Source organism: Thunnus thynnus, chromosome 11, assembly GCF_963924715.1.
Source record: "Thunnus thynnus chromosome 11, fThuThy2.1, whole genome shotgun sequence".
Lineage (NCBI taxonomy): Eukaryota > Metazoa > Chordata > Actinopteri > Scombriformes > Scombridae > Thunnus > Thunnus thynnus.
The window spans coordinates 19,455,508-19,475,001 of NC_089527.1; the positions used below are offsets into that span (position 1 = coordinate 19,455,508).

At 39.7% G+C, this 19,494-nt stretch overlaps 1 protein-coding gene across 2 annotated transcripts in view; it reads left to right on the plus strand.

Annotated features, from left to right (window-relative positions):
- osbpl6 (oxysterol binding protein-like 6) overlaps window positions 1–19,494 on the plus strand; it is a 39,181-nt gene that overhangs the window by 14,834 nt on the left and 4,853 nt on the right. Inside the window, exons 3-18 of one of the 2 annotated variants that reach the window (XM_067603605.1) lie at window positions 3,691–3,813; window positions 4,294–4,347; window positions 5,186–5,299; window positions 5,396–5,566; window positions 8,571–8,715; window positions 8,909–9,012; window positions 9,519–9,611; window positions 10,312–10,480; window positions 11,306–11,436; window positions 13,011–13,118; window positions 13,530–13,661; window positions 14,633–14,720; window positions 16,239–16,492; window positions 16,940–17,077; window positions 18,803–18,866; window positions 19,061–19,139. In XM_067603605.1, coding sequence (XP_067459706.1) covers window positions 3,691–3,813; window positions 4,294–4,347; window positions 5,186–5,299; window positions 5,396–5,566; window positions 8,571–8,715; window positions 8,909–9,012; window positions 9,519–9,611; window positions 10,312–10,480; window positions 11,306–11,436; window positions 13,011–13,118; window positions 13,530–13,661; window positions 14,633–14,720; window positions 16,239–16,492; window positions 16,940–17,077; window positions 18,803–18,866; window positions 19,061–19,139 — 1,967 coding nt within the window. The remainder of the gene's footprint in view (window positions 1–3,690; window positions 3,814–4,293; window positions 4,348–5,185; window positions 5,300–5,395; window positions 5,567–8,570; window positions 8,716–8,908; window positions 9,013–9,518; window positions 9,612–10,311; window positions 10,481–11,305; window positions 11,437–13,010; window positions 13,119–13,529; window positions 13,662–14,632; window positions 14,721–16,238; window positions 16,493–16,939; window positions 17,078–18,802; window positions 18,867–19,060; window positions 19,140–19,494) is intronic. The other variant, XM_067603606.1, reaches the window with a different exon arrangement.

The following is a 19,494-nucleotide window of genomic DNA, read 5'->3' on the forward strand; positions in this document are numbered from 1 at the left end:
AATTATAAGACTAGACTGATAGTTTTTAAATGATCAGATAAACCCATAGAGTAATAAATTAAAAAAAAAAAAATTCTTATCTCTCAACATTGACTCACCATACACTCTCATATAGCCTCAGACAACCCCACATGTAACCTCTTAAATTAGTACACTCCAACCATATCCCACTTCGATAGACAGTTGAGTCATTTATATGAAACAGCACAAATAATTAGTGATTTGTTGTCAGTTGAAAAGGCGTCGTGGCCACTTAAAAGGTTGTATGTTTTATGTTTGTGGCATGGTAAACTGAAACCTGAGCTGCTTAGATTTCATCCTCACATATATAAACTTTAGACTATGGAGTCTGTGCCATCTATTGAAGTAGTTGCAATAGTTTTTATTTTATATGTTATCTCCAGATAATAAGTTCATTATCTCGGGATAACAGGAATATTTACCTTGAATAAACAGGAGGTAGTTTTCTCTAGAAAATGGAATAAATAAACTCATCTCAAGAAAATGACTATTTGATTTTCTTGAGATGACCTTTAATTTTTGAGATTTAACAAAGTTAACGAGATAAGAATAGTCGCCATCTTCTCTAAACTGTGACCGAATGTTTTTCATTTGAATTATAAACTTTATGGCCTTCATTTAGTTTATTTTTGGGTAATAAATGCTTATGTAAGCCTCCATCGATTTAGAACTCCCATGAAAGATTTTGTCTGTTTTCATATTTAATTGCTTTTAGAGCTGCAACAAGTAGTCCATTGACAGAAAATTAATCAGCAACTATTCTGATAACTGTTTTATCATTTTAGTCATATGTTTAGTAGAAGAAGAAGATGATTTATTGCTTTTCTCTGTTTTACATGATTGTATACTGAATATCTTTGGGTTGTGGACAGCTGGTCGGACAAAACAAGACTTTTGAAGACGTAACCTTGAGCTGCAGGTTATTATAATGGACATTTTCAACTGTTATTTGACATTTTACAGGTTAAACGATTAATCGAGAAAATAGATTCATAGATAATGAAAATAATCATTAGTTGCAGCTCTAATGGCTTTTTATATTTTATTACATCACTATATTTTATTACAGTTTGAATACACTGAGGGACACACTGAATAACTTGAAATAATTAAAGATAGAGAATGTTTAGATTTTAATTTAGATTTTAGTCGTGTTGTTCTGTGCAGCGCAACCTCTTACAGATCATGAAACTGTTAAGAGTTATATCAGTCAGTCCTATTTCTGCAGTCTGCAGCAGTAGACACTTTTACTCCTCATGTAAATCAGTGTCTATGGGAGAAGTGGATGTGTAAGAGAAACTTGTCATCAGAAGTTGGCTCTTGTACTGATATTTATAGTGCTGATTTAGCCTAAGGTGTCCCCGAGGAGTGTTTGTCCTCTCTCTTGCTCAGTGAGACCTTAACTGTAATAGTTTGATTCATTGCAGCAATAAAAGCTCTACAGTGTCTGAGTGTCACTGCAGGTGGTGGATCCTGTAAGACTTGACTTATGAAACTGACACAGGTAGACTTTTTCATAGATTTAGTTGATGATCAGGATTATGCAAGTCCTTTCACCGTTCACTGTCTTTTTCTTTGACTCTGATAGGATGAGTCTTTTTTTTTCTAGGCAGACCTTGAAACAAGTGCAGAAAATGTTATTCGGATTTTTAAAAAAAAACCAAAATCAATGGAAAGTCACTCAGTATCAAAGAACAAGCTCAGCGAACAAACCTTTTTAAATCTTGACATTGAAAAGCAGACGGCTTACTGAATCTGCCACAAGATCCTTCATTAAAGGGCTAAACGTACCAAGAGGGACCAGCTCATTCAGCTTTAAATGATTCTGCAGCGAGATCAATGAATGTTAGCTGAGTGCAGAAAATCACTTTGGTTTAATTCAGTTCTGTTTTCAGGTTCAAATAACAAAAGCAAACTCTCTGACTGTAGAAGTAATTTTACATATACACTGGTAGGTGGCATATGCTCGGCTGTTCTTTGAAGGAATTTGTTGATTTCTAGCGCTGGATGCTTCAGATCTTAAATGCACAGGAAAGTGCATTGAATATTTGCAGCACAAGCTATTCTTTATTTAGTGAAGTATCGATTTATCAATTTAGATCCAGTTGAAAGTCTGTTTGTTATATTGAAGATAACACAGAGCGAATTTGTCAGGAAAGGGTTTCTTTTAGGCTGCTGCTTGTTATTACCAGTCAGGGAGGGTGCTTGTCATGTCTAAGGCAGTTAAGTTTTAAATAAAGAAGCACTGATGTATTGATCATTTCACCGGCGTTATGGCAACATTATACAGTCGAGCTGTTCAAGTGATAATGACCAAATGGCTTTGAGTATGAGGAAACCACTTCCTTTTATGATATGATTGCTTTGAATGGGAAGATACATTTTGCTAATGAAGTTGCGCTACTCCACTTCCCCAGTTGCATGCAAGGCCACTGAGAGCAGGGGGTGCAGTCGGTGAAGATACATGACCTCATTATAGGGCAGATCTGTCCGCCTGGTCATTAGATTAAACAAGCTGTTGTCTCCTTTTGTTAAATGTCCTGCGAACCAAGGTCGGGTGTCGTCGTCACACACGCACTCAGAAGTGCTGTCTGGAAGGTTGTAACTTACATGTTGCAGTGAAGAGCCGCAGGCCAGTATTTGGTTTGGCAGAGAAGCTCGTGCTTGTAATGTTGTGGTTTTGCCTTAAAGGATCTGCCATATGTAATTAAAAATCGGACCCTCTTCTGCAGCATTGTTTTTAATCGCATTTCATTTTATTTATGTTGTGCTTTTTTCTTTATTTTTCGCTCGATCTGATCTGTTTGTTATCGTGTCTCACCAAGTCTGGCTTAAGGAGAAGTCTTAATCTGAAATGTCACGAGAGATATCGTCGAAATCAGCTATTTCTGCAAGTAATCTGTTAATACATTTGAAAAATCCATAAAATTGTATTTCCAGTTTTGTCCTTCAGATAATCCTGCAGATAAATTCAATCTTCAAATGTGAATCATAGCAGGGACGTAGTGCTAATTAAGGACAAAAGCATGTGAAAGAGATGTGACTCTCATTCTCCACCAACAACTCATTACTTATCACCCATTCTGCATAAAAAAAAAACCCAATGTCAATCAACTTGTCAACTTCTTAGACTAAAAATGTGTCGAAGTGAAAGTATTAATGTAGAACACACACAAAATGGGTCATGTCAGGACAGTACGGCAGGACAGTGATGATCCTTTCCTGCTATGAGACATTTAACCATTCAAGCTGTGATCCCGTGATTCCCGATGACCCCCCCGCCCCTCCAGTTGGACGACGGTGTGATGTCTTACCTGTCCCCGCCTGACCCTGCTATCCCTCTACTCCAGAGGCGTCCTTTTGATTTACAGACCCGCTAGAGGCAGGAAGAGCAAAGTCAGGAGAAAGCTAATGGAGTGGAAATGCTGAGAGAGCGAGAGGAATTTTAATGGGGCAGTATTTCTGTAAATGTGTAGTACACAGGAAAAGAATAAAGAAGAGTCAAGTGTTTTTCTGTTGTTTACCTGTCTGTCAGATAACGGACATGACAGGAGCACCCTTTTTTTTTTTTTTTTTTTATTACAGCAAGTGCATCCCCTGTTTTCTTCTTATTCTGGCAGAGTGAGTGGATTAGTTCTGACACAGCGTTATATTTTTATTCCTCTCTAGGAGGCAGACAGCTGGGAAATCATCGAGGGGCTGAAAATCGGTCAGAGCAACGTCCAGAGGCCAGATAAACATGAGGGTTTCATGTTGAAGAAGCGGAAATGGCCCCTGAAAGGCTGGCATAAGGTAGGCACGATAGCTTTTGTTGCTGGAAAAACACTTTAACACTGCCGCTGCTAGAATGTTAAACAGTCTGCTGTTTGGTAAGGCGTTGTTGCTTAAAAGAAGTTCCCCTTTTCATGCACCTTGTTTTACCCTCTCTGGGCCTCTTTCTGAAGTACGCTGGATATTTCCTTTGAAGACACTGCCCTCAGCATCAGATTAACTGTTGTTTCCTCAAAACACTTGAACGGCAGTTGAAACCAGTCCCTGACGTTCGTATATTTAAACTCACAACACCACAGAGCACAGAGTGTTAACACCACACAGCTAATGTTGAGAGAATAAACTGTGGACAACTTTGCATTTGTATTGAATCTACAGTATAAACAGCTCCAAACACACAATAACCATTTCAGATGTGATCTATATTCAATGTGTGCCCTCGCTCTTTTTTAACCAACACTTTTTTTTTTGTCTTTTTTTGTGTGCATATTTTCTCCGCAGCGTTTTTTTGTTCTGGACAATGGTATCCTGAAGTACTCCAAGTCCCCCATTGATGTAAGTAACCCTGACTTAAACCCACAGGCAGAAACAGGGCAGTCTGGCCTGACATCAGCTTGGCTTGGCAATGAGTCAGCAGAAACGTCTGCAACGAGGGTCACAATGTTCGAAGTGTTTCATCACGCCATGTCACTTTGCCGGAAAACTAAGATTAAACTGACAAAATGAAAGTTTGATGCACTTACAGATGACTGTGAAGAAACCAAAGAATCAACACAGTTTGGATCATTTGAACTTACTTTATGAACCACAATTCATCCTCAGACCTTCAAGTACATAAATGATTATCAATACAAGTGATGTTGAAGAGCTCTAACTGATATTTGTCTAATACATTGTCTATTCATTTGTTTATTATTATTTATTTCAGTAGTTGATGAGTAGATTAATTGCTTGTTTAGTTCAATCAAACATATTCAATTTAAAGGATATGGCTGGAATATTTCTACATTTTTCTTATTGTCAACAAATCTTGTGCAGATCAGGCTTTGGACAAAATAACATGATGAAATTTGATATCATAAGACAACAAAAAGCAGCGAATCCCAACAGTTGAGAACCTGAATCAAAGAATGATTGGTATATTATATTAAATATTTGCTGATTAATAATCTGTATATTGACTAATTGATTAATCTGCTAACCATTTCAGCTCTAGCTGTTTAGCTTTACCTGATGAGGGTCTGAGGACTGAAACGTTGAAGTTGGTGCAAGTGATGATGATTCTTTGGTTTCCTCAGATTTGATGGTGTGAAAAACTCTTGACGTGCACAAAATTTACAAATAATGTGACTAACTGTAAACTGAGGAAATCCGTATCCGTCACTTGCATCAGATCCAGAAAGGCAAACTGCATGGCAGCATCGACGTCGGCCTGTCGGTCATGTCCATCAAAAAGAGAGCCCGTCGCATCGACCTGGACACTGAGGAGCATATCTATCACCTGAAGGTAACACTGAGGGGAAGAGTCAATATTGTCATTTCAGTACCGACAAACAGGAGGTCAGCTGACGAAAGATGAGCTCTATGTCCTCTTCCTCTTTAGGTCAAATCCCAAGACATCTTTGATGCCTGGGTGTCCAAGTTGCGTCATCACCGGCTTTACAGGCAGAACGAGATCGTGCGATCTCCCCGGGAGGCCACCATGCGGACATTTCCTCCACCGGCTGCCATGGAGTCCCCCCAACCTGCCCCCAGTGTGGGACATGAAGCCAAGGTGAGCCCCCCCCCCCAAATACCCATGAAACCGCCTACTGTATAGTGCTTTTTAGTGCTCACAAGTTGTTAGAAAATCCGGATTAATTTAAGAAAAGCTTTTCCAACTGACTTCTGCCTAAAATGGAAACTGATTTGCACTATTTTACTTGTTGGCATCGTTAGTATAAAGACACTGTACTTGGACCTGGACCTTTCTAAACAGAGAAGTTAGAGCATGTTTCATACTTCTGCTGGCTTAAATGTAGTCTTGTTTTCTCTCTGCTCTGAGCTGAGAGCAGTAACTTATTCAAGAAGGGGAATGACGGTCTGCCTTGTTGTGTTTTTATTGGAAACTGGGTTTGTGCACAAAAATATCACCCCCAAACAAGGAAGTAAAAGTCCCTGAACATTCACGGTAATGACAGGCAGGCATTTATTTACGTTGTTGTTTTCACTGTGTGATCTGTCCGCTGTATTACGTGGCTGATTGCTAGACTTAATGGCTGTGAATGTGTAGACATATATCCGTCTAATGCAGTAGTGCTGGCAGGTAATTGTACCCAGATCATTAAGATAACATAAAGTGTTGTTTGTCTAGACTGTTTCCAGTTTAGTGTGAACCCCTAGTCTTTCACAGTGACTACATTTACACGCATTAAATATTCTGCTTTTCACCCTTATTCCAAAAAAGACAATATTTCTACTAAGCTGTTTACATGGCTAATGAAAATAAATATTCCCGTTTACATGCAGAGAGTTTTCAGGGTTTCCCTCTGCTCCAGTGGGAATGAGAATCACAAGATCTCCGCAGGCAGTGAAGTAAAACAGCGAGGTGAAAAACATTAGTGAGCTGTGATATTGATATCATTGATATTATAAATTTATAGTTACAGGCACATCCAGTACCTAGGTTGTACCACGATGTGTGTACTACACTGCTTAGTGTTTTTGGTGCATCACACCGAGTCGTCACCGTCAGTCCATGGCTGCATGTCAGGATAATAACCAATCCCCTTCATCCCTGTTGTGGACAAGGCACGCTCTGTTTTTCCTCTTCTCTGTCTGCCTTCTTGCTCCAGTATTTTGCCTGCGCAGGGGTAAACAGGCAAGAGGGCTATGTGTTGCAAACTGCTGTAAAAACCCCAATTGAGACGCATATTCTGAATAATCTGTATACACGTCCAAGGAGTGATCCTAAAACACGAATAATATCAGGATATTCCATATGTCTCAATCGGAACAGGCTGCATTTGGAGTAAGGCCTAATTCGGAATATCCAAACAGAATATGTTGTTTACATGACCCATATCAAATTCGGAATATTGTCATATTCGGAATAACAGTGGGATATTGTCTATATGATTGTGTCTGAAGTGTGTGTAAATGTGAAGATGCAGCCAGTGCAGGTTCTCCTGGGAGTGTGGCTCCGTGTGGATTCTCTGGATTCAGAGCAGCTGCTTCAGCCTGATGAGCTCTCCTAGCAGAACAGCTTAAATGAAAGACTCAAATCCAAGAGTCAGAATTAACTGCCACATCAAAGACTTAGAGAGGAAGACATTCAAAGTCTCCTGCACAAGCTTAAGAATGCTTCAGCACGGCAGCTGCACATAATTCGAGCTGCAGATATTCAAACACCTCATTCTTGACGTCATTTTATTTAACCTGTTCTGTTCCATAAGCACATTTTGTACCATTATTCCTATTATTTTAAAGTTATCAAAGACCAAATTATTTTCCCGCAATGCACATTCATGCAGTTACAGAGTCACAGAGAACAACCAGTCTGTTGGCTGCTGAACAGCTTCACTGCAGTGGCTGCAGATGGGTCAAGTGACTTGGTCAAGGGCACAGAAAATACATTAGGAATTATTTAAATACCTGTTGGCAGAAAATGAATCTACAACAGCTCTTATTAAGGCATTTATCAATCAAAAATCTGACATCCCCACCAACTCCAGCTTCTCAAATATAAGGATGTGCTCATTTTCTCAGTTTTATATAATTGCAAATTGAGTATATTTGGACTTTGGGCTCCTCAAACGATAAAAAGGAATTTGAAAACATCAACCTGGGATTTGGGAAATTAAGATGGACATTTTTCTCTTTCCAACATTTTATAGAACAGAAGTTCTCAAACTTTTCCTGCCCACCCTTTTAGCCTGTTGAATAAAAGGAGCCAATTTTAAAGATCCCCTCCAGACATGTTTAAAGATGTATATTTCTCAACTTTGAATAATAATTTGTGTCTAATATAGTTTTTCCATTATTATCTCGTAAAATTCCAGATTCTAGGAATATGAGAATATAATTCATACTATATAATTCAACTACTGGACACAAGATGTCCTCTACTTGACTGTAAAGTCCATTCTCAGTGTTTGTGCACTGGAGGCTTCAAGTTTCCGCATCACACTTGTATAAGTTGAATACTCGACCATGATTGGCTCCAAACTAGTTGTGATGTCACAAATCATGCTGGTAGGTACACGCCTTAAACTGAGGTTTAAGGTGAACACAGAGAAACTTTCCCCCTTCAGCGGATGAATGTGAAAACAGTCTTCTAGTGTCAAATTCTGCACATACATCATTCTGCACAGTGAAGCTCAAACATTTAAGTAAAGTAACAATAAACAAAACACATTTTTGACTGGAAGGGGACTTTAATGTTATTGAAATAACAATATCTGTAACTTGACATTCATGTTTTACGCATGTTACTGCGGTGTTACTGTTAAATTAAAACTGACAGTGACCCAAGCATGACGTCATCATATTTTTGATTTGAGTGATGTAATTTCTCAATGAGCATCCCTTGTTTTTCTTTTCTCCTCTGTCAAAAATATGTCCATCCTAACATGTACATGCTATGTTGCTGTCCAAAAAAAACCAAACATCTTGATAATCTACATTCTGATAGCTTGTTTCAATCTGATGTCTGTTTATTGTTCCCAATTATTCAGCTGCTTCACATTCTTCCTTCGGTTATGTGCGCTAACGCTGTCTATTCTCGTATCACCCTACAGCAGGCCAAGCCAAGCAGCTTGCCGTGGCAGCCGGTGGTCCCTAGTAACAGCAGCAACAGCAGCCTGCCCGCCTCCTACAGTAACGGCCAGAGCAAGGTGGTTGCTTGGCTGCAGGAATCAGAGGAGATGGACAAGTGCGCAGAGGGTGAGGGCAATTTTCCTCCATATGCCTGGAACAAATCTGATTTCACAAAGGAGTGGATTAAATCACACCTCAGACCTTATCATACGTCTTTTGAACCATGAGAGAGGCGGATTGATGACCATTTCATGACACATACTGTGACACCGAATGTGTTCATGCGTGCGTGTGTGTGGGTGTCAATTTCATTTTTCAGAGCTTGCGCGATGCCAGTCCAACCTGACCGAGCTGAGCCGGTTATTGCAGAGTCTGGAGATTCTACAAAGGACGCAGTCTGCGCCCAACTTCACAGATATGCAGGTTAAACACACACACACACACACACACACACACACACGCTATACAGAGAGTAGGGGAGGCAAATCAGTTAGTGTTTCATTTAGAGGTTTCTTTCTGCAGTGCATTGTGGGCTCTGTGTGTGTGTGTGGAGGTGCTCAGTAGCTGGTATTACTCAGGTAATGATAGAGGTTTGTCAGTCTAAGTAAGGTGCAGTCTTTTAAAACCTCAGCATTCACCCTCATTAGGACTCAGCGATGCTTACAGAACATCTGGCTGCTTCTCTAACTGATCAGTATCTATTAAATTTCATTTTTTTGTACTGAGCTGACCTGCATTTTTTTTTTAACACCACACACTGCATTTTGCCTCTGAATTTTGTTTGCAACTCATTTGTGAGGCGTTTCATCTATTTTTTTGTCACGTCACTGTGATCAATTTTGTGTGTTGACTTTTGCTTTATGTATTTGTGATGTGTTTGTCTTATTAACCACACCTTTGCATATTCTGATCCACGTGTGCCAACGTAGACCAATTGTGTAGAATTGTCAAAGAAAGAAAAGCGCTTGAACAGAAGATGGCGAACAAAAAGTGTCGGCAAAGACGCGAAATTCCAGCTTCAGGTACATCTCTTCAGATTTCTACAACAAAAACTCACACAGACAGGATTTTTTTGTGTAAATAATTTTGTAGCAACTCTCAGTGATTCAGAATCTTTTATGAGCTTGTATGTGTAGTTCAAGTGTTCATTAGCAAGACTGAAATGTAAAATGTAATCCGACTGCTTTCTCACCTCTTTTAAGAGAGGAGGTTTTCACATCACACATACAAAGCTGGGACAAAATGTTTTTTGTTCTTTTTTTGTTGTTGTTGTTCCTTAATTAGTCTCCACCTCAACTGACACTTGTGAGTGTGTTGTGGCCGCAGTATTTTTTTCCATCTTATGCTTCCTGAAAAGATTGGAAATGTGCTTTCATACACTTTCATATACTTGATGGTTTTCTTTAAATCAACCACCATGCTGAAGGGAGTTTTTAAACACTTTTCTTTAATAAACAGATAAGTTATATAATGTAAAACCTCCTCAGTATTCTAACTTCGGGGTCACTAGAGGCAACAAGTCAAAGACAACTGGATTTGCTGTTTGGTGATACATTTTTGTAAGGTTGATACATTTCCAATGAAATGTCACATAACTAACCTAAAGTGAAGGGTACCATTACAATGTACAGCTGGTTCTGGCTGTCAGACACAAAACACCAAACGTTACTGTGCCTCTAAGGTGATTGACAGTGGTTCTCTGCGGTTGTGATCTCTCTCCAGGTCCCTCTCTCTGCCAGCATGTCCCCCATCCGCCTCCATTCATCCAACCCCAACCTGTGTGCCGAGCTGGTGGACTTTCAGCCCTCTGCCTCACGGCTGGCAGACAGCGTAGAGTGCGCCAGTGATTACATTAAACTGCAGGAGGAATTCTGCACCATTGCCCAGAAAGGTAAGCAGGCAGCATGCATGGCTACAGGCTTCAGGGGGTTATTAGGCAAGAGAAATCTTAAAGAATTATTCCAGTTTGTCGTAACTTGGATTTTATTTTTTTCTTATTTTGTCCGGCCAACACTTTTCTCCAATAAAATAATTAAAGAAATTATTCCTCAAACTTTTTGTAAACATCCTTAGTTTATATACTAGTCCCTATAAAAATAAAACATCCATGACAATTTAGCAACTGACTTCTTGAACTTTTTGACTGAAGTTTTCTTGCGTAGTAAGGAATTATTAGCACCATCATGAATTAACTCAGTTTTAGTTTTAGCTCCAAATAAAATGGTTCAAGTAATCTGGCTTTACTTCATATTATCTTGTTTCTATCTTCCTGGACCATATTGTTGCAGTTACATGTAGAAAACTCAGTTTTACACCTTGTGGTGTAAATGTGTTTGAATTATGATGATGATTATGTCGTATGAAGTTGTTATAATTGAATGTCAAGATTCACCTGCTACGATATCTCATTACAGAAATTGATTAAACATTCATGTTAACGATATCTGTATTCATATTTTGCACGTTAATACAAATCACTAAGACTAAATCAGTGCACCATCGGTCCAGCTGAAGATAACTGGACTTTAACATTTTAATATAAAGCAACAAGAAATGCACAAACTGTTTAGAGAAAATGAGGAATAGATGAGAGAATCTCACACTGTGTTTTGAAAATAACCATTTCCGTTCATAGATGGAGCCAAAGCTACTGAGAAAAACTGTGATTGTGCAGTGGGGAAGGATAATTATTTCCTTTTGTCATGTCTCTTTGCAGTCCACTCTCTGCTGAAGTCGGCCTTCAACACAGTGGCTATAGAGAAAGAAAAGATCAAACAGATTCTGTGTGACCAGGAACAGTCAGACCAGTCAACCCAGATCAACTCTCTCAGGAAGTCTCTGTCACAGGTAATGAGCTGTCCTCAACCATTACCCATGATGCCTCTTTCTCTCTAGCCTTAGAGTTATTTAATCTGAACTATTTGTCAGAATTTTACCACTTAATATTCTAAGTGAGTATGATGCTGTCTTAAAATATAGTTATCAGGAGTGATCAGAACATTACTGGAGAGATTACCGCTATAATTTGAACGACGTGTCTTTTAAACTCACACACATTTTGTAGTTGTCATGTTATACGACATGCTCATGATGACGGGCCGTCAGATGAAACGCACAAGCTACAGTTTATTCCGAGCAGTCACAGTAATCACAATTAAAAAAGATGATGTGTGGAGATGAGAGCGGAGGCAAGTGAGTCGTGAAAGTCCAATCATTTTTTTCCCGTATTAATTGGTGAGAGAGAGAAATGTGCCATGCAGTTCATTAACTCTGCTCCTTAGGGCTGTCTCTCTACCCCGGTGATTTAATTGGACTGTTCCTCTGCTAACAGTTGACATCGATTTGGTGAAATGTTTCTGCTGCTTTATCTCCGCTTTGTTCTTAATTGGATGTTTGTGTGACGATTTTGTCACAGGCTGGAGGTCAAGGTTTTATGGAAAAGCTCTGTGGGAAGATGATAGTCAGCAGTCATAGTTGTTATGGCTACGGCTGATGATGTAACTGATCCTTGAAGGAAGTTACTTAATTTTGTCTTTTTGACATTTTGTTTCACATGTATATACATAAAGCATACTATAATCAATCAATTGACAATAGATTACATGGTTTCTTCTATGTGAAAGTGTTCAGAGACACAGACACAGAGAATTATCACCTGACTCTGCAGATCCCCTCGGCTCTTGGCAGCGTTTTAATGTCTTTCAGCTCATTGTTTTTAGTTTAAGGCTTCGCAATTTTACCGTTTTGGTTTAATCTCTTTGCTCTCACCGCGTTGTCTCCAGCTGTTGCATGCAGCTGGTTTCAGAAAAAGCTCTGAAAAACCCACATTATGCTCCCTGCCCAGCACCAAACAGCAGACAGTTAACGACTAGCTTGTGAACATAGTGGAGCATTTAGCAGCTAAAGAGCCAAATCTTTCCCTCAGGGCTTAAAAGGAGAGTGAACATTTGACTAAGATTCACCAGGTGGCCAGATATAACTCCAAATAACTTCATATCAATGCTAATTTTGCTCAGTATCTGCTGAATGTGTGAATAGGTAAATGTTTGCTAAGAAGTTCTTCACATCAAAATATAATAGTGTGTGTGACTGTTGCATTTACTTTACTTGCTTTCCAGTCTACTTAAAAATGTCCCCCAGATCTTGAGCTTTTCATGAGAGTCAGTTCTATCATAGTGAGGAAGTCATTTCGTCCAGCTGCTTTTTAAAATGAGGCAGGCAAACAGATGTCCAATTCTTCAAAATATGTCTTTTGACAGTTACCATCTCAAAAATAAGAGTTTGTCTGTACATTAAAAGATAGAACAAACTTTCATCTTTTGAATTACCTGAGTTACAGTTAAACGACCTACTGTGTGAAGATATTAACAGATTATTTTAGGTGGAATTTGGGAAATAAATTAGATTTTTTCATCACTCAGGCCCTGTCCCAAAACTCAGAACTTCGAACCCGACTCAACCGCATCCACTCTGAATCAGTCCTGACAGAACAAGTTGTCAGTGTGAACATCATCTCCACGCCTGATGAGGTAAGTTATTGTGGTCAGTCTATCACTAACAGGGCTAATTTCTGACTGCTATATTGATAAAACAGCGGACTCCAAGGCTGCCTAGGTAGTTGTAGTGTTTGCTTCCTGCATTTGTCAATTGCATTATTGATTCCTGTCCTTATAGATTGATGGTTTTTCCAGTACGCGCTGGCAGGTGAGCTTAAAGGATCATTATTCTATGCAGAACCTGACATCAAGGTTAATGGAAGAAATAACTAATTAGAAATGGATGGTAGCTCGCCCTCTGGCAAGGATACACCTGCTGCAAAATGAAATCTGTGTTGTCTTCTGATACTGTTTGTTTTTGCTCAGACACATTATGGTTCTTAAACCTGTCGTCATAGCAAGGAACAGTAAAGGTCTCATGCATTTGCATGTGTTTGCCCGCAGGCTGTGGAACAGATGGGGATCCCTCTGACTCAGCAGGCCTCTAATGAGAGCCGACTCTCCATGTCGGAGTCTGTCTCCGAGTTCTTTGATGCCCAGGAAGTGCTTCTGTCAGCCAGCTCGTCAGAGAATGAGGTATAACGGGGAACAGTGGCTGTTGAGTTTTACAGAAATGATGTCAGTTTGGATCATGAGGAATTAGGAAGTGGATCGAGGGAGGGAGTTAAATGTCACTGTGGTGTAGCTGGAATTAGTCAGCAATTAAAGGGTAATTCCGGTATTTTTTTTTAACTTGGATTATTAATTATATTAATTAGAAGTGTCTGACAACAAAAGTAAACACAGGAACTAGCAGCATTATGGCTGAAAAATACCAGAATTACCCTTTAATAATGCATGCATGAGAAGTTAAGATAGCATATAATGAAAAAGTCAAACAAAGGCACACAGGAGCACACTTTCAATCTGCCCTGAGGCCTAAACCCTCATTTTGATTCAGTTGTGTCCTAGAATTATAACACTCTTCTTCTGTCTGTATCTCAGGATTTGTAGCTTCTAGCTTTGTTTAAAAAGGCAGTTTAGTCCATCACTGGAAACAATCATTTCTGCCTTCTCCGTCTTTTAACTCCTGTGAACAGCCAGCTTCAAATATATGCAGTCTCTGAGGAGCCATTAAGGATTGTAGCTCCCCAGGCATCCATTGAGCCGTGTTGAAGGATTACTCACCAAGGAAATTCATCAAACCCCATCCTGTAGCTGGAAAGGCAGCCTCATTCACACCCACAGTTGGCCAAACTCCTCGCCAGCAGCAGGCCACTGTAATAGAGGCTATTAGAGCGAGTGGCCACACTATGCTCCTCTTTGGCAGCGTCAATGGCCTCATTGTGTTTGCTATATATAAAGCATGAAAATGCTGCAGTGTCTCATCTTATGATTACTGCAGTAGGACGGATAGCCGGCGACTGCTGCAGTTTGTTAGCCACTGGCAAACTGCAGTAAGTGTGTGTGCATGTGTGTGGCTAAAGCCGTCTGCTGTTCAATCACAGTCGTGTGTGTTGTACTCTACTGCACTGACTCACTCTGCTCTGTACCTGTTCCCCTCACAGGGCTCAGACGATGAGTCATATGTCAGTGATGTGAGCGATAACATTTCGGAGGACAACGCCAGTGTGACTGATAACGTCTCCAGACAAAGTAGGTCCAATTCTGCACCGTGACTAATGTACACGAAGCATCTGCAGGTTTCTGTTAGAAAAGGGGCAAAATTCATGTAGGAGGGTATCCCACTCAGTGGATTAACCGTGCTTCTTCTTCTTCAGCATCCACACACACACACACACACACATACACACTGGTACGGTGCTGTCAAGCCCATTTATCAGTATGGCTGAGGCAGTTGACTTTGCAGGGCTGCTCTGTGCCAAGGGCTTCTCTCTGGCTTTATGAAAGCTATCAGTATGAGGAAGGAAGAGATCTCCCTCCTCCATCTCTGTCACATACCACACAGAGTTAGATAATATCTCATCATGATGAAAATCCTTACTGTATGTTCCTGTACACGTCTGAGGAGTCTGGAAAAGTACTGGAGCTGGTTTTAGTATTTAGGGATTGCATATCAAGTCAATATAGTAATGAAAAAAAGAAGAAAGGCACATTTTTTTATGTAGACAAACAGTCATTTCAGTGTATTTGATGTTGTGAAAGAATGACCCACTGCAACAAGTTCGTGCAAAGCCTCTATCAACTAATATGCAAACCAACAAATGAAAGAACAAATTCAGTCAGGAAGTGCCAGTCTTCAAAGAAGCAGGAAAGGTAAAGTGTTAAAATGTGAACAACCTGGATGGTAGAATAAGGCAGGCCAGACTTCAAGGAGCACAATCACATCATACCTGCTTCTCAAGGGGAAAAGGTCTTTGTAGTGAGGGAATAAAGGTGTCAGAGCGCTTCAACCAAAATGCTTGTTGAGTGGTGGAACAGCGTCTGAAACCTCCTAACCCTGCACCCGACTATTTCTTACTTTTGTTACTTTTTGTTACTCTCCGAAACTGACAATCTGACACTCACGCCCACTTCACACAGTGATTGTACAGGCGTGCGGAGGTGAGAATTAAGCAGGGTCTGAGCTTCTCCCTTAAGCTCTCTTTTTTTTTATTTTTCACACAATTATTTCTGTCATGTTTTTGTGTGCCTTCAAGAAAATACTGTCTAAAAGTGTGCACACAAACGATTATCTTGTCTCACTCCTCTCTATGACGGCACTCTATTTGAGCTATAAACACTTTTGCCTTCAGAAGTGGTCGTTTGTTATTTTCAAGCATGCTTACTTCTTTAAGGCTGTCTTAATCAGGATCATCTCTTAAATCTTCTCTCAAAAACATACTTTCTATCAGATTGCTTATCCTGATTTTACTTGAATGGCATCTTTATTTATTTTATTTTACATGACTGTAATTGGTTTCTTATTCTGGTCCAGTTAATGTCTTTTATCCCCTAAAAGTTTCCCATCTTATTAGATTTTATTTGATTTTATAATTGGTTGTTTTTGATTCGCTGCCTACTGCTGCTCTGTAATACAGTATATATACTATAATTAAAGGTTTGTATTATTACGTTACATTTTTCCCAGAAAGACCATGTTTCCAAGATCCACAGTGACTAGTACAAATTTGTACCACGTATGGGCAGTTATGAAGTGTACTCTCTTCCCAGTGGCCAACGGAGACTTTGCTGGTGGTGCCTTCCGTAACGGGCGGCGCACCTGCCTGCCGGCACCCTGTCCTGACACCAGCAACATCAACCTCTGGAACATCTTGCGAAACAACATCGGCAAGGACCTGTCGAAAGTGTCCATGCCCGTGGAGCTCAACGAGCCTCTCAACACCCTGCAGCGTATGTGCGAAGAGCTGGAGTACAGCGAGCTGCTGGACAAGGCTGCTGAGACCGAGGATCCCTTTGAACGCATGGTAAAGAACCCGTCAGTCACAGGTGTTAGATCTGGAGAACATAATGACCCCTTGACTGCTCTTCATGAAGCACGTTTGCTTCTGTGGACTAGATGTCGAGAGTGGAATCTGCAGCTGAGGATTTTCAAGTTGAATCTTAACATCTTAAGTTCCTGCTGTATATTTTCTTTTTTGTGTGTTTTCCACACCTGTGTTTGTTGATGTGTGAGGTGACATTGCCGGTCACAAGCCAACGTAAACAGTCTCTCACTCAGAGGCGTAACTGCGAGGTGGCTGTACGCTCCAGCGCAGCCGTCGACCTTGCATCCTCCTATTTTTATCCGTCTTCTGTCATTTTTGATAGTGCCCGACGCATACTAATGTTCAGCTTATGTGACAAAGCCTGTTAATATGAGCAACGCTAATCCTCTTGTTTATGTCGGCTGTGTTGTTCTGACTCTCTGACAGGTTCTCGTTGCTGCTTTTGCCATCTCAGGCTACTCATCCACTTACTACAGAGCAGGAAGTAAGCCATTCAACCCGCTACTCGGAGAGACGTATGAATGTATTCGAGAAGACAAGGGCTTCTGTTTTTTCTCTGAGCAGGTACATTTGAGCACAGCTTATGTTGTTGTCTTGCAATGATTTTTAATGATATTTAATGCATTTTACACAGCAGTATTTTCTTGTGCATGCAGCCATTTTCTCAGTATTTGTCAGAGATGATCATAAGCTCTTTTACAGCTTATTTATCAAGATGGACAACACTGGAATAAAACATCAAAGCTCACTCTTGACCTTGAAAACAGCAGCTGACAAAACAATCTCACCATAAGCTCCATCTAATAGCTGTTTTGAAGCTTTCAGTCCTATCCTATGATCTTTATCAACAGATGGAGTTTGCTCAGGTGTCATGGAAATTGTAAATGTTCCATTTTTTCTGAGATCTTTTAAGCGCTTCTAGTCCATTTTGGCTTAAAAATGGAGCTTCATAGTTCATTCCTGACCTTTGCAAACTGCTGTATTTGATTATGCAATATTTGTCTGGTTCATGAAGGAATAACTGCAGTATTGTTTTTGGTTGAACTGAATGACAAATACAAATGAGTGAGTTTATATACTGTATTTCTCTTTCTTACTCACACAAATCATGTCACACACACACACACACACACACACATTTGCATTGCCATTGTACATCTCTTAAGGCCCCTTTACACTGAAGTTTTGGGCTGTCTGAGACAAAAGTCGACAAACGTGAGAGAAGCGTGGTGAAATGTATGGTCGTCAATCCAAAATGGTGGTCCTAGATCACACTGTGAGACATGTTTATAAACATGTCTGTGAGACATGTTTAGACATGTCAGAAATTTAAGACCCAATTCTCACAATGTGACTGCTGCTACGACCCATGTCTACAAACCAACCAATCAGAATACAACATGAAGTGAAACAGAATACACTGGCTGCTGTGACATTTTGTAAGTGCAGTTTTTTTGAATGAAGTTCGGGGAGAAACACACATTCTTGTTTTCCTTAATACGAAGAGAACCAGCAGCACACATGGCACGCAAAAACCAAAATGATGGAGGTGAAACGATAAAGAACTTTGTGACTTTGCTGAATTTTCAAAACATCAGAGCAGCACAGATGGATGATGGGAACTGATGACGCACCTCTGTTTTCATATGCTCTTTTCTACTTACATCATAGCGCCATAGATTCACCATACATTCATAATGGGACATGCAGTTAACTTACACGATCGTTGTTGTCGCACAGTCTAAAGGTGCTTTAAGTCACATTTCACGGAACTTTTCAAGACTGCACTCTGAATAACTTTGGTGTAAAGTAAACTAGGGCTGCAACTAAAGACCATTTTAATGATTGATGAGTATGCTAATTATTTTTAGAATTAACTGAGTAACTGTTTCTAAAATATGTCAGAAAAAAGTGAAAAATGCTCTTTACATTTGCCTGGAGATGAAGGAGCACGATTTTCAATCACTTGTTTTGTCTGACCAACAGTTTAAAATCTTAAAATATTTTGTTTATGATCATATAAGACAGAAAAAGCAGAAAATATTCACATCAAGAGGAACCAGCTGTTGTAAAATGACTGTAAAATGATAAAGGTAATAGGTGCTAATAAATTTTCTATTGACCAACTAATCCACTAATTGTTTCAGCTGTGCAGTGAACTCACTCTTTTGTTACATGTCTTGTAGTCCATCACGTTCTCTGTTTGGAGACTGAAAAACATCTATATGATGTGTAACCTCGGCAACAACAGCTGTCAGACTGTTTTTTTTTTTTGATCTTCTCTCCAAGGTGAGCCACCACCCTCCCATCTCCGCCTGCCACTGTGAGTCCAAGAACTTCACCTTCTGGCAAGGTAGGTTACACACCTAATTAGTGAGGGATTTTCCACATGGGAACTCTCAGCGGAGGAGCCAAACACATCTCAATTAGCCTCTTTATTATCCAGATGAAATTTAATAGATTAAAAAGTAGATTTCATAACATATGAGAAGAAATACAAAAATGAGAAGGTTCAGTGCATTGTTCTTGATTTGTAATGTTTTTCAGATGTAAGATGGAAAAATAAATTCTGGGGGAAATCAATGGAGATTTTACCACTCGGCACCGTGAATCTTATGATTCCCAGGTAACTTTCTTCTAGCTGCTTAATGTCTTGAATCAAAGGTTTCATCTCAGCAGTATCTTATTTGTCAAGTGTCAGTATCCCATACATGAATCTAATATTTACTCAATGTGTCAGTGGATTGCTTTTTATCAGTGATCAAACATATATATATAAAAAAGAGAAATATCTGCATGTATAATTATATATTAGTAGTGCTTCTATCAATACTGACCCATTCAAAGTTTGACTAAGAAGAAATTGTGAAACCTTGAGATTTCTCCTCTCTTAGTAGAGGACTAAGGTCTTGTCTGGTCCCTCATCTTGAATACAAATGTGTGATCTGTGCTCATGTGGGCCGGAGGAATCTATGACAAGT